This window comes from Humulus lupulus, chromosome 9, assembly GCF_963169125.1.
Source record: "Humulus lupulus chromosome 9, drHumLupu1.1, whole genome shotgun sequence".
NCBI lineage: Eukaryota > Viridiplantae > Streptophyta > Magnoliopsida > Rosales > Cannabaceae > Humulus > Humulus lupulus.
Window position 1 is genome coordinate 89,905,174 of NC_084801.1, and position 14,084 is coordinate 89,919,257.

The window sequence follows — 14,084 nt, forward strand, 5'->3', positions numbered from 1 at the left end:
AGTTCTCACCGTCGACAGCACCACTACAACAAAAACCCATTTCCATAACACAAAAATTTAACACTTTTAAAAAAATATTATAATATATATAAGTGTATATGTATATAGGCGGGAGTTATTGCAATTTGGCGCCTAATTTTCCCCAGCCCCCAAAATTTTTCACACGGTCCCAATTGACCAAAAAAAAAAGAAAAAATCCCATTTTCACATGGTCCCAATCGGTCCCCGATTCCCCTCTCTCTCTCTTGTTTCTTTGTGTTTACCCCCCCTCTCTCTCTCTTCGTTTCTCAACCAATCTGCCCAGGAGGAGGACGATTAAGCTTGCCCAGCGTTTTCCTCTCTTCGTGTAAATGTGTATGAATACCCATTTTCAAGTTCGACATTTTCAGTTCTTCTCTGCGCAGGCTTTGTTTTTCAAGTGGGTTTTTGACATTTTCAAGTTCTACCCAAAATGTATGCAACACTACACTCGTTGCAGCAAACAAAGCTAAGTAACCCATTTTTCTCTCTCTCTGTCACTCTTTTTTGAGCTTTGATAGAGTTATCTGAAGCTTGAACTCTCTTTCTAGCCAAAGATAAAGAAAACCCACAAGGGTAAGGCTAAAAGGGAAGCGGTGACTGAGACTTTGGGGGTTTAATGCCCTCAGCTCTGCCCTGTCCTTGCTTCTTCTTGTTCTACTTGATTCTCCTTCTGGGTTCATTAAGTGTTGGTTTGGCTGGTGATATGATGAGGCACTTGTTCCAGCAGGAAATCCTTTCCTTCTAGTAAATGTTGAACCAGGTAAAAAGTAAATAATATGCCTCTTTTTTCATTTTTCTTTTTGGCTATGTAAGGTTTAGTTATGATTGTTAAATTGATTTATGAAGGTAGGCTGTCAATCTCATTGTAACTTTGTCTTGAACAGGAAAAACATACCGTCTACGGGTGCATAATGTCGGTATCTCAACTAATTTTGACAGGAATTCGCCACAGTAGTTAGTTGTGTGAGCGAAAAGCAATAATTTGATTCAAAGTTTCGATTTTGAATTTTTCTTGCAAACGTTTCATCTGGGTATCAGTATAATTTCAATTTTAGTCACCATAATTGCTTAATATGGTTTTTTTTTCTGGGTTATTGATCTCTTATGTAATTGAAGTTAATTTTACTGCCACTGAACTTATATTTATGTGAATTTCCATTTACTAATGCAACATTTTGATTCATATCTTGTTAATGAATTTTCATAATTTAATCTGATAAAAATCAATTTTTTAGCTTGAGTTTATACTGCTTTTATTCATATTGTTTCTGATAGTTTTTAGTAAATTCTCTTACATGGTTAAATTGTGTCTACTGACTGCATAGTCAATGCATTACTTCATAAGACCACTCAAGATAGTTTTATATGTAGTTAAGGAGTCTAATTAGTTAGCATCAGGATTAGGACTCCTAGTGAGACTAATTAGGCTCTTGGGCTTTCATTAAAATTTTCGACCTTTATTTTTAATACTTGTGCTCTGTAACTGTAAATTTTCTATATATAGGGAGCTTTGTAAGATGAACTATCCATAGCAGAGAGCCAGCAAAAACCTTAGACACAGTATTAAGATGGTAAGCTAAATCTTTACTACATAATCATGAGGTGGTTATCCTAACTTTTCTATTGAATATGATGGTTGATTTAGTCACCATATTTCAGCATAGGAAGATGAGAATATATAATAATATCTATTACTAATGTATTATTTCTGTCCTATTATATTTTACAATTCTCTACCAACAATTGGTTTCAAACTACCATGTTATCCGATTTCTGGGGCAGTGCATTAGGGTTGGACTTTAGGGAGGGCACCTGTATATGATGTTAATATGTAACTTGCTTCATTGACTTTGCAGTATTTCGATGGATATGGGTATCATGGAACCTCATTTGAGCAGACATATCGATGTTACCCTTCATCCATTATTGATAAGGTTAGTTTTGCTCCTCACTCGGTTCAGACTTCTTCTAGAATGTTTCACTGTTAGATGTTCTATTTTTATATTTCAACAACCTCCTGCATTATTCAGTGTTTAGAGTCTATTGTAGCTGTGATTTATGTGGTGTTTAGAATAGCCTACCAAAACCTTCATTAAAGTAAGGTGTTGTGGATACAAAGAATCTAGAACATTACCTTCTAAGTTCTGTGAAAGTTATAGATGATTAGCGTGTAATTTGCTGAAAAAAGAGAGGATAGTATACTTGTTTTCCATTAAAGAAAAATGACAATTAAGTATTTTGATTTAATTTACCCGTCTCTAAATCTTGTGCATTCTTGGTGCAATCCTTGACAAGTTATGTTAGTCAGTTTGTAATTTGGGTATTTGTGTTTGTTTCTATAATAAAGACTAGTTCATCCTTTTTTCTGATTCAAATTCTTCTAATATATTTTGTAGCTACAACTTGAGAGTGGGGATAAAATTAAGTGTTCTATGTTACCACTTTATGGTTATATGCTTTTGTTATTGTGCCTTCCGGATATATGGTTTCTGTTCCATTGTTCAGTTATAATGCCTCCCTCGGCCCTTGACCGTCTTAGTTAGTGTTTTTAGATCGTTCAATTTTTTTTAAAGCTACCATTTGAATCAAATTCAAGTTGTTAACATTAAAACAATTCTGCAGCATCTCTACATATAGATCATCCGATGTTGTTTGAGCTTCGGAATGACCCTGCAGAGAGGGTCTCTCACTATGGGCTGTTAGAGTTTGTAGTAGAGGAAGGCACAATCTATATGCCTTATTGGGTAGGGGATTGATTATTTCTGTGTTGTATTGGCCTGTATAAATTTATCTGGTCCATTTTGTCTAGCCCTCGTACGTTGATGATTTTTTCTTATTAGAATTTTCTGTCCAAATTAGATGATGGAAAATATGCTCTTACAAGAGGGAGACTTTGTGCGTGTGAAGAATGTGACTCTTCCGAAGGGGACATATGTTAAATTGCAACCCCATACTAAGGAATTTTTGGACATTTCAAACCCAAAAGCTATGTGAGTCACTGATCTTTATGTAATTTAAGTTTGTTGTGGTTGTTTTAGTGTTTCTCAACTAACCTATTTAAAATTTCACTTTCCCATTTTATTCAAAATTTCATGGCATTTCCTTGCACGTTTATCTGTATCATGTGCGCATTCATAATCAGGGAGTTGTATCAATTTATATATATTTTGAGTTCTTTCTTCTTTGAATTAAATTTGACCATGGATTTTATGTTCTTATTTGTAGATGTGTGATTGTAACTTATCAGGGATTCTTTTTTTGGTCATAATGAAAATGAACTACCACTTGCTATAATCTGCCATGCTAGTGGGACTAATCTGCCATACATATAAAAATACCAGATTTTTCAATAGCAAAATGAAAATTAAGGAATTTAGAAGTCCATAAAACTATCAATTTGAATGTGCAAGCAGGCAAAAGATGTTGTAAAAGATTTGGAAAGAAGGTTACAATAAGAACTCAAAAGTTCAACTACTCTCTTTGACGGTAAACTTAGCTTGAACTTCTAAATTCTTTAATTTTCATTTTGCTATTGAAAATCTGGTATTTTTATATGTATATATATTTATATATGTATATTCTACCAGAAACCCCTTTTTTTGTGGTCAATCTTTTCTAACTGGTTTGTTGAATTAATTCGAGTTCTATAGCTATTAGAAACAATGGTAAAGAACTGTGGGGATTACGTTCACTTCCAAATTGCCGAGAGGAATGTATTAGGGGAGATGATCCAAATTGTGAAGAAGAAGGTAAGTTTTAAAATGTTTAAATACACCATTTCGTAATGAGATTAGCGCTATGTAACAGTGCTCAATTGATGTTGTGGGTTCCACTTAGTATCAAATTTTACTATGTGGCAATGCTGATGGCGTACCACATAGGTAGTGCTCTACCGCCATTGGTGAGATACACAGTAACATCTGATTATTGAGACAATATTATTATTTTATAGAAGTAAATTTTCAATTAGGTTTAAATTGCATAATTATTATGTTTGTTAAAGGTGCCTTTATTTAAAATGCAATACTGATAAAATGGATATTTGGAAGACTTTTTGATGTTCCATTTGGCCATTCCTCACTGAGTTTGGTCGTTCAAAGAAATTGGTAATTTATTGAAGCATAGGCTCAAGTTTCATTTATGAGTGTGCTTTGTTTGTGTGTAATGAAGTACCAGCAGCACTCTATTCTCACCCTCTTTTATATTCCTTCTTATTGCTTGACATGTGAAATCTTATTACCATAAGATGAAAATTAATATTAAGACATTAACTTTTTATTGCTCTTGTTAGGTAATGAGAGGAGTGTAAATTGTAGAAGATAGTGAGAAAAAGAGCATTGTTCGCATTGCTCTATGTTCATGTGGAATCTTATTACAAAAAATTATAATTTAGTATTAGGATACTAACTTTTTTTTTCTACATGCTAAGTTGTCCGAATTGTTAAGGATATTATTTTTGCCAAACAAAGTTGGATAGGCGTTTATTTCCACGTCTTTTTGTTTAGTAACTGTTTTCCAAACTTTTATTGGTGGAATTGTGTTCTCTTCTAGTTCTCTATGCATCTAAATTATTTTCTCTGATTAAGAATTTGTATGGATTCTAACTTTTGAAACACGTGGACTGTAACATTCAGGCAGATATGCAAGTGAGGGAGAAAATCTTGGTCTTGCTTGACTTTGGGCAAGAAGCTTTTGGTTGGCCTGGAGGAAAGCATTCTCAATATTATTGGGCATATGATGAATTAAGGGTATGCATTTAGCTCCATCTTTTAGATGTTATGTGCTCTTCCTCCCTGTGGCACTAAATCTAGAAGAGTTCTTTTTTCCTTTTCAATTGGTCTCACCATTTTAGGATTGATATAGAAATTTGGTATTATGAGGTTTGATTTGCATCAATCACCTTTTCAAATAAAAATTCATCACAGCCTTTACAGGGCTGATGGATCCTATGTTTTTTTTTTCTTTCTAGAACACAGTATCAAGTGGTTAAACATGTTGTAGCTACCATTTCAATATTCTGACCCTTAAATTTATTTGTTTTTAGAAAAAAGGAAATTACTTGAAGAGCTAGTCATAGTTATTTGTATACTTTTCTTGACTGTGTTAGGGAATTACTAGTTGGAAATGATAATGATCACTGTTCTTAGTATCCCACTGTTTCATTACTGATATAAATTTGTTAACATCCCATTATATTAAAATTTGTGAAAAAGGTCTCTCTCTCTCTCTCAAATCAGATGAATTGTTATCCAATAAAAGTTAATTGAATGAATGACAGCGTTCTGGAGTAGAATTTCCCAAGCGTTCATTAGACGCCGTCCCTATTTTTACACCCCCTGCTTCACATCAGACCATGGGTCGTCCTCAACCTGGATATGGAATGCCTAGCAATGCTTCAAGAAGGCTTGATGAAACTATGGCTACAGAAATTGAGAGTTTGAGGTGACAATTTTAATGCAGTTCATGATCTAGATATTAGGTTTTGAAAATTTTTTGTCTTCAGATTTTTTTTTTTCATAAAGCTTGTCAAGCATGGAGGCTATGCAGAATGTCCTGGAACTCCTAAGTGACATGCTATAGGCAGTAAATCCTGGTTATTCTGCGGTATGAGCAATGATTTTTTTTCATCTCTATGATCTATGATATGAGCTACTTGTCCCCTTTTTTTAATCTCTATGAGCTACTTATCTCTGAAACTTAATGTGGTTCTTTTGCCATTCTGTTCAGGCTGTAAAATATGAAGTGATAGTTGAGCTTGTTAATAGGTGCCGCACCAACCAGAAAAAGCTGATGCAGATGCTCACTTCAACTGGGTTAGTTTCATCTATACAGCCAGGGTATTTAATTAAGTATAATTTTCTCATTGTATTTTATATTACTGTTTTCCTGGTGTGCCCTTTTATGCTGTGCATCTTTACAAGGATTGATAGTCATGCCAGGTTGATCTAGTGAAGGATGAGGGACATACATATTTCATCAGGTTTCTTGATAGCTAGGAAGCATATCCAGAACAACATGCAATGGTTGCATTTATTTTGGCTGTAATTGTGGATGGTCACAGACGGGGTCAAGGTTCTTCCATAGTTAAAAAATTATATAGTTTGGATAATTAATGCTATGAAATGTCCTTGTTTTACCCTCTAGACAGCAGAGCGGACATTGTCTTGTTTTCAATTTTTTGTGTGGATGGTAGTGTGCCAATGGAGCTGTCCACTGCCACACCATGATTTTATCTGTGACTGCTGACACTGACACTGACATTTCATTACAACCACAAGTCACTTGTTGTAATTTTCTACTGTTATGGTCCATATCCATGGCTGCCAGATTATTTTTTAGTCGTTTCCATACATAGATATATATACATAGTTTTAGACCTTATGTTATAAGCTACTGCAATTCATACATATATATTTGGATATAATTGTAGATTTTCTATCTGTTATAAACTACTGAATCCATACATATGCAGGTTCTGGCTACTATACATCTCATTACCATGATTTGAAATTTGTGTACCACAAGCATATTGGCAGCTTGTTCATACTCTTGAGGCTGCTCAAACAAACCTGCTCCTCCCGGGGCAGTATTGTAATTTGTTAACTGAGCTAATGAAGTTTGATTTCTTTTCCATCCTGGCAGCTCTAGGGAGATTTTCCTTTGGTCACAACAATCATCTCAAGTCAATTGCTGCAGTATATTGGAAGCATACTGGGTCTCCTTTGAGTTCCCTGCCTTCTTTGGCTCATAGAAGAAGTCCAAGTAGTGTTGTTCCATCTTAGATTGGTCCAATATCGAGAGTTGGCACTGACAGCTTGTCTCTTGTTCGAGATGGAAGGGTCTGCACTAGCAGCCCTCTTGCTACTTCTGGATTGGCCCGGTCCTTTGGCATCGACTCCTTTTGGATTGGCCTGATCGTCGTCATGGCTTGATATGAATGGAGGAGGTATATTTTTTCTGCCAATTATATGCCAGGACAATCTTATTTGTTGGAATACATGTTTCTTGTTATATTTGCATAATTACTTATTAAATGAACTGTTATGAACAGGCCATACGTTAAATAAGCTTTTAGTGGTCTTGCTTGCTATTTGTTAGAAGGAGCATTTTTGCTACAGCCTAGGTTGTAATACAGATGATGACTGTCATCTTTTTATCTATACAACTTGCTTTATCAATAGAAAAATAGTATTAATCTATACTTATTCAGGGCTGAGGCAACTAAAGATGATAGATTTGGAGCTTTAAGTAGGTCACAGTATGGTCTTGTTGACCTTGCAGCTGCTTTATTCTATCGGATAGTTATTTCTATTCATGTTATAAAACTTGTGATTTATGTCAGATTTCCTGAGACAAAGATTCAGGTAAGAGGTATCTAATGTGATTTTGCTTCTTAGGCTTGTGTTAACAGAGATAAGCCATCATCATCTGAGAAGTGGGTGAAGAGAGAGCATGTTGATGCACGTTTAAGAGAAGAGCTCAAAAAAGGAAAGTGGCTATGGTAAATCAGAAACTGATTGATTTGGCAATATCAAGTTTCCTTTTTTGTAATTGTTATTACTTTTTATAAAGAAAATGCAACAATTCTCCCCTTCCTTAATTTAGGAGTCTAATAGTTTATGAGTTGTGTGATGTGAACATTGTAAAATATATTAAGGGAAACTAAATATATAAATAACCACCTTGGCTACCGGTTTTAGATGAGCTGTAACAAATTCTTGTGTATTGAGCTTTACTCTTGTGGAGAGTCCCAGCCTCTTGAATGCTTGGAAAACCTGTATTCAATTTTCAGTTCATCAATAACACTCACCGAGGATTTTCACACCATGTTACCTGTTTTGTGGCTCTAATTCCTATCAATATGCAGACACCAATGCTTTTTATCTCTCAAATTATCTTAGCATTTGCAAGAATACTTTTAGGTTTTAATTCATTATGTATGCAATCATGTAGGTTGATGTTGCTCTTATACTCCTTGGTAAAATGATTTCAAGGGTGAGTATGAAAATTTATTCTCTTATCTGGATTTCGAGAAGGATACCTTATCACCTTTTAAATTTATTTTTTTTATTATTTCCTTATATATTCAATAAGGTTTTGTTTCTTGTAAACATACATATAAATACACATAAATGCTCCATCAGTTTTCACCTTGTCAGCACGCCTCTAGGGGTTCATCTATGTGAACATGAATGTGTCTATTGTTGACTAATGTTCTTATGAAATTTCTTTTTCCAGGATCTTATAAATATGTTGGTTGTACCCCAAGATGTCTGGGACCTCAGGTTATTCAAACGAATTCCATCAATGTAAGTGTGTTCTTTGTTATTTAGTTCCATTAATAAAGAAATTGTTGTTTGGAGTTTTGATTGTTTAATGGTAGTTTATGCTGGTCATTTTGATTTACATATTGGTTAATGTAGAGGACGAGCTGGAAAAACTTCTTTGCTTATCTGGGTCCTAGATTTCTTGTCTCTATTGCATATAGTCTAGTAAAGCATGCAACCCTGTATGCACCAGTTTTTTCTGGCTGCATACTTGATATTTCTTTCTGTATGTAATGAATTAGATGCTAATTTTTTTTAGCAACAATTATTTGGTGGGTTATAGTAGCAATATCAATTTTTAACTTCAGAATGTTTGATTAAAAAAGGTATTTTAAACAATATTGGAACTGCAAAAAGAAATTATGAAATTGATCCAGAATAATTCATTAAGATATTTCTGTTGGCAGACTACACAAGAGGGATCTTGGAAGCATGAAGCATATTTTTTGTTTCCAGTTCATTTGGATGGAACATTGTTGGACAATGCTAACACTATGAAAGCTAAAAAGGAGTTATTCTCAACCACCGATGTTCTTCATATATTTCGACAGGTACATAGATATGTTTCTTTAGACTTTTTAAATTGAGTTATGTTATCACCTGTGTTTCAGTTCCTCGTCTATATGATACAATGATGTGTACTTATAGTAAAATAGCTGAACCTGAAATTCTGTTTAACAGTTTTGTCCAGGACTCGAGCACATGCACAATTTAGATCCACCATATGCTCATAATGATGTCAAGCCTGGTAATGTCCTCATAACTCATGGGAAAGGACAACCACCACTAGCCATATTGATGGATTTTGGCAGGGCTCGACCTGCAAGGAAGCATATTCAATCTTGTTCTGAGGCACTAGAATTGCAAGTGTTTTTTTTGTTCCCCCAGTAGAACACACACACACATGCAATGCATTTGTTACCCTACTATGAATGACATTCATCCAATGCTTTGGTATTTGTATGAGGTCCGAGTTTATTTTTGCATAGTCTTAAGAGATAAAAAATATTGAATTTTTTTAATTAATGGCATATTTGTGAAGACTTGACATGTGTTCATGTTTTGAGGTTTTCTATCAAGTTTTTGCATTTTTAGTTACTGTTTGGATAGCCTCATTTAAAAAACTTATCAAATTACAAAATGTTTGAATTTTTATTTGTACAATTTAAAAGTTCCTATTGTTAGAATATGCCAAAGTAATGGACGAATGGACATAGATTTCATCTTTCATTAAATATTTCATAATTGTATTGATGGTGGACTCATTGCTTGCTATGTAGGAATGGGCAACTGAGCATTGTTCAGCACCTTTTTGAGCTCCTGAGTTGTGGGATTGTCCAAGTAATGCAGATATCGATGAGAGAGCTGATATTTGGTCATTAGGATGCACTTTATATGCGATAATGTGATAATGTTTTTTACCATGTGATTTAATATTTATTGGTTTAAGTTTTTGGGTCTTTGTCTCCTGAGAGCTATAATATAATTTGATGACAGTGTTGAATGTTTTAAATTAATTTGTGGATTGTTAATACAATGTTGAATGCTTTTTACTTTTTGTTATTTGAAATCAAGTTCATTTGATGATGCTAGTATATATTAGAAAGATAATTTTAATTATATAAATAAAAAATAAAAATATAATAGAATAAATTAGTGTTATATAAATGAATATATAATGAGAATTTAAACTTATCTAAATATTAAAATAATACAAAAAATGTGTACAATATCTATTACAATAACACTTTTTATAAGTAAAGAATTTTGTTATGCAAACTTCATTATATAACACAAAATGTGTTATACTAAAGTGTAATATAATACAAAAAATTTGTTATGCTAAAGTGTAGTATAACACAAATTTATAAGTATTGAAATGTGTTATATAATCGACTATAAATAATATAATTAAACACTTATCCATTTATTAAAATAACAAAGAAAGTGTGTTATCGTTGATAGTATAATAACACATATGTATAACAATGATAAAGTGTTATGTAAAGTACCCTGACCGATAACATAGTCGGTCTTAACACATCAGAAAGTGTTATGGTATGTTTTGATAACACATTTTTGGTGTTATTAAAAACATTTTTGTCTTGTAGTGACACTAACAACAAATTTGTTTTTGTACAAAAGGTACCCATCCTTCACTGTATAAGTTGGATCCTTAAGAGTCCCCTGTTTTAATTTCTCATGTAATTAAACCAAGTTTGAACAGGTTGCATTTTCTTGCTTTATTTCAGTAAAGATTTCAAACTTTCCACCTGTGTTGACGTAGTTTTTCGCCAGCAGTGAATTATGAAAATAGCTGGAATGAATTAGTGCTTAATGATAAACCGTCATAAGAAAAATAATACTTAAGAGCACCAAAAAAGAACTCTCATGAACACTCGTCTTTTTTACGTGGTTCAGTGGTTAACATCCACCTAGTCCACGAGTCTATATTATTACTGTTTCTCTCTCTAAATTTTGACAGAGTTTTTGTATTACAGAAACACTACCTTTTTTTTCCCTATCCAAGATCTTAGTATTTATAGAGAAAATCTCTAGAGAGGCCTAGGGGTCATCATGTGACTTAATCCTTAGTGTTATCTGTATCACACTAATTATAAATATTACAATTTATTCTTAGGTATGGTCTGAACATTAGGTAAAATGGATCATGGATCCTCAGAGATAATCAGACATGTCATGCCTGACTATGCATGATTATCTTACGTGTCCGGGTTTTTAGGGATCCACGGACATGCTATGTCTGACCATACACATCTATATAACGTATCCGGGTTTCTAAAGATCCAAGGATACGTCAAGTCTCTAGCGTACCCTGAGCTGAATATATCGTGAGCTCACATCACGGGTGCTATGCCTTATAAACATTACAAGCTCGTGCTTGTCGCTTTGCATTCCCCAGCTCGTGTTATTGTTCTGGGGACCCATGATATCTTTGCGGAGAAAATACAGACTTATAGATCATCTGTTACAGTTCTTTATTCACCAGCTGTACATGAGCTAAATAAAAGACTCGTGCTGAATTTTTGGACGTACATTTTCCCCCCAAGTCCCTGCTCGTGTTCTATGAGGTCATCTTCTGACTTACACGGTGGGGACGTTTTAAACTTCTATCACAATTATCCAGGCTTTCCCACTACTTGACAACTGGACATGTGGAACCTGACGACTGGCATCTGTTCGGGTTTCAAGGACCACATTAATGTTTTGGCCAACTTTTTGCCGCCGTTTCTCCCTTCGAAACATAGCCCTTGGATCTGGTTCTGACCAAATCAGGCGGCTCACACTGATCTATGAAATTTACGTATAAAAGAGATAGACAATTCTTAAAAATCACTATCTTTCATTCAGAAAATTTCTCCATCTTCTACCTTCTACGTTTTTGAACCTCCTTTCTTCTCAGAGAAAAGAAAGAACCCCAAAACCCTTTGTTCCAAAGTCTTTCGGAGACCCAGCTGTTCAGTTGCTCAGGAGTGAGTCCTTCAGACCTTACGAGATACACCTCTTCTATTGACAATCATATTGTAAGTCCTATCACTTCACATGGGCTCTATTATGATTTATTTATTTTTATTGCTTTCTACATTTTATTTACCATGCTTCTTCATGCTTCACCATAGTCGATATTAGGGTGTCTTGATTTTTTGGCACATGGTTTTCAACTTTAGGTTTATACAAAAGGTTTGGAACCTTTCCTGAAATTATGACACTTACGGTATAGGATGTTTTCTGGGTAGATTTGGGTAACCTTAAAAAATACCCATTTGGTCAATAAAAGATGAAAGGATGTTCAAACATTAGATTTCTTAGGGAACACGCTTTCTGGGGTGGTTTTCTTTTTTTAAACCGCCCCCAAGGATAGTAGTGGCCGTATTTTCTGACACACGGATCCCTGAATGCCAGGGGTCTATTAGGAGACCTAGGCGCGTACTATAGGCAGCGTGTGGCACCACACAACGAGCTGAGATTAGCTCAGCTCGGGCTTCAAAAGCATTACTTCCTTTTGTGTTTTCTTGTCGTTTCCTTTATAAAAATGTTAGGTCGCCTACTAAGTGACTCGTCGTTCTTGTTCGCTAGGCGATCTGATGGCACCCAAGAAGAGTGCGGCTGGCTCCTCGTCTCGACAAGTCAATAAGGGAAAGGATATTGCCTCCAGATCTCCTATTCCTCAGTTCGGCCCAGTGGTGGAGAAGGAGGTCGTGGTTGGTCTTAACACCTTCTTTGAGGCAGAGACAATTGTCTCCAAGATCACAACCCAAGGAAGGGTCAACAAGATAATGATGTCCCATAACATTGAGGTCGGGACCAGTGTCCTCATAGCCTGACCTCCGTATGAAGGGGAAAGGAGCTGCACACCTCTCCAGGATGACTTCGCGGCCTGGAGCGACGAGCATTTGAAGGTGGAGGCCTTCCTTCCTTTGGACCAATACTTCGCCGACTTCCTCAACTATGTGAAGTTAGCGCCGTTTCAGCTTCCCCCGAACTTATACCGACTATTGGCGGGGTTGAAGTATCTCTTCCTGAAGAATGAATGGGAGGTCCCCAATCCAGCGGGCATCCTTTACTTTTTCTGCCTCAAGGCCAGCCCGAAACAACGAGGGTGAGGTGACGGGTTCTATTACTTGTCCCGATTCCCGAACTCTCCCTCGGTCATTGAGCTCCCCAACCATCCCAATGACTATAAAGATCAAATCTTTATGTCGAATGGGTTCCACAACTGCGAACACCGATACTTCAACTGTCCTCATAAGTCTTCTTTCCTTTCCTAGCTCGTGAAATCATTCTCTTTGTATCTGGATCAACTTCTCGTGTATATACTAATTGAGTAGTATTTTTGTGCAGCCATATTCGCAAGGACAGACAAGTCTGCAACCCTCGAGAGTCAATAGGATACGCTATCTAGGCTTCCACCTAGCGAGAAGGACTACCGCCAGCTCGTGTAAGTTAATTGCTGAAGGCCAGACTTTGGCTTTGAGAAGAACACGGGCTATCCTCCCAGTGGTTCATGAGCTCTAGCCTACCCATGAAGGGGATGCCAAGGAGCAAGAAGAAGACAAATTGCCCCTCGTATGGAAGAGGCGGGCTCCCAAGGGTACTCGAAACCCTAAGTTAGAGCGAGCGTCTTTGGGGGCAGCAGCCAGCCCCTTCGGCCAAGGTAACCCATACCCCTATAGGAATTTAGATAGGGTTGTTGGTGACCTTAGGTTAGTTAGGTTTAATCCAAACCAGCTTGTCCATCGCCACCCTAGTGACCCAGACCGTAATATAACCCTGCTCCAGTGCGTGGACCACTTAGTGTTACGCCATGACATGGGCTACTCTAAGGGCATCTTTGTCGTAGACAATACCCTATCCTTTAGGTCGACCTTTTTTGAAGAGTATGGGACCAATCTTAGGTCGTGGCCCTCTCTGCTCCAGGGTACCCTTGCCCCTGGACTCAGGCAATACGTAGACGAGTCGAACCCCAAGATAGAACCTAAGCCTGAACCTCCCCTAATCCAAGAAATTGTAGACTTAGACTCCCCCTCTCCTCCAGTAGTTCCAAGGCCGGAGGTCGTGATAATAGACTCCTCCCCTAGCCCGGACGGTAGGATCTTTTCTTATATTGTATATGTATACACATTTTATGTAAACCGATGACTTCACATGTATACTAACATCCTTTTCCTTCTTCACAAGCGAAGAAATGGCACAAATAGGAGCTCCTGACCTCCG

The 14,084-nt window shown here is 36.2% G+C and overlaps 1 protein-coding gene across 7 annotated transcripts; it reads left to right on the forward strand.

Annotated features, from left to right (window-relative positions):
* The first annotated feature begins 37 nt into the window (after positions 1-37).
* On the forward strand, positions 38-9,901 carry LOC133802617 (uncharacterized). 7 transcript variants are annotated; one of them, XM_062240965.1, is made up of 19 exons: positions 38-781; positions 906-1,592; positions 1,878-1,955; positions 2,418-2,442; positions 2,644-2,765; positions 2,881-3,011; positions 3,435-3,507; positions 3,672-3,770; positions 4,656-4,769; positions 5,300-5,463; positions 5,544-5,625; positions 5,749-5,834; positions 6,664-6,967; positions 7,419-7,522; positions 7,975-8,016; positions 8,260-8,330; positions 8,756-8,899; positions 9,030-9,315; positions 9,629-9,901. In XM_062240965.1, exons 2-7 carry the CDS (start codon positions 1,590-1,592, stop codon positions 3,448-3,450), a joined length of 375 nt encoding a protein of 124 aa, XP_062096949.1. In that variant the 5' UTR covers positions 38-781; positions 906-1,589; the 3' UTR covers positions 3,451-3,507; positions 3,672-3,770; positions 4,656-4,769; positions 5,300-5,463; positions 5,544-5,625; positions 5,749-5,834; positions 6,664-6,967; positions 7,419-7,522; positions 7,975-8,016; positions 8,260-8,330; positions 8,756-8,899; positions 9,030-9,315; positions 9,629-9,901. The 7 variants fall into 7 exon arrangements, 1 of the variants encoding a protein (XP_062096949.1); XR_009877407.1 differs by lacking the exons at positions 38-781; positions 906-1,592; positions 1,878-1,955; positions 2,418-2,442; positions 3,435-3,507 and adding an exon at positions 5,952-6,093; XR_009877408.1 differs by lacking the exons at positions 38-781; positions 906-1,592; positions 1,878-1,955; positions 2,418-2,442; positions 3,435-3,507 and having other exon boundaries at positions 5,749-5,858.
* Positions 9,902-14,084: the final 4,183 nt, after the last annotated feature.

Coding starts and splice junctions, on each gene's coding strand:
- LOC133802617 (XM_062240965.1), top strand. Junction 1,956..2,417: donor CTTCATCCATTATTGATAAG/GTTAGTTTTGCT, acceptor TATATTTTGTAG/CTACAACTTGAGAGTGGGGA. Junction 2,443..2,643: donor ACTTGAGAGTGGGGATAAAA/TTAAGTGTTCTA, acceptor ACAATTCTGCAG/CATCTCTACATATAGATCAT.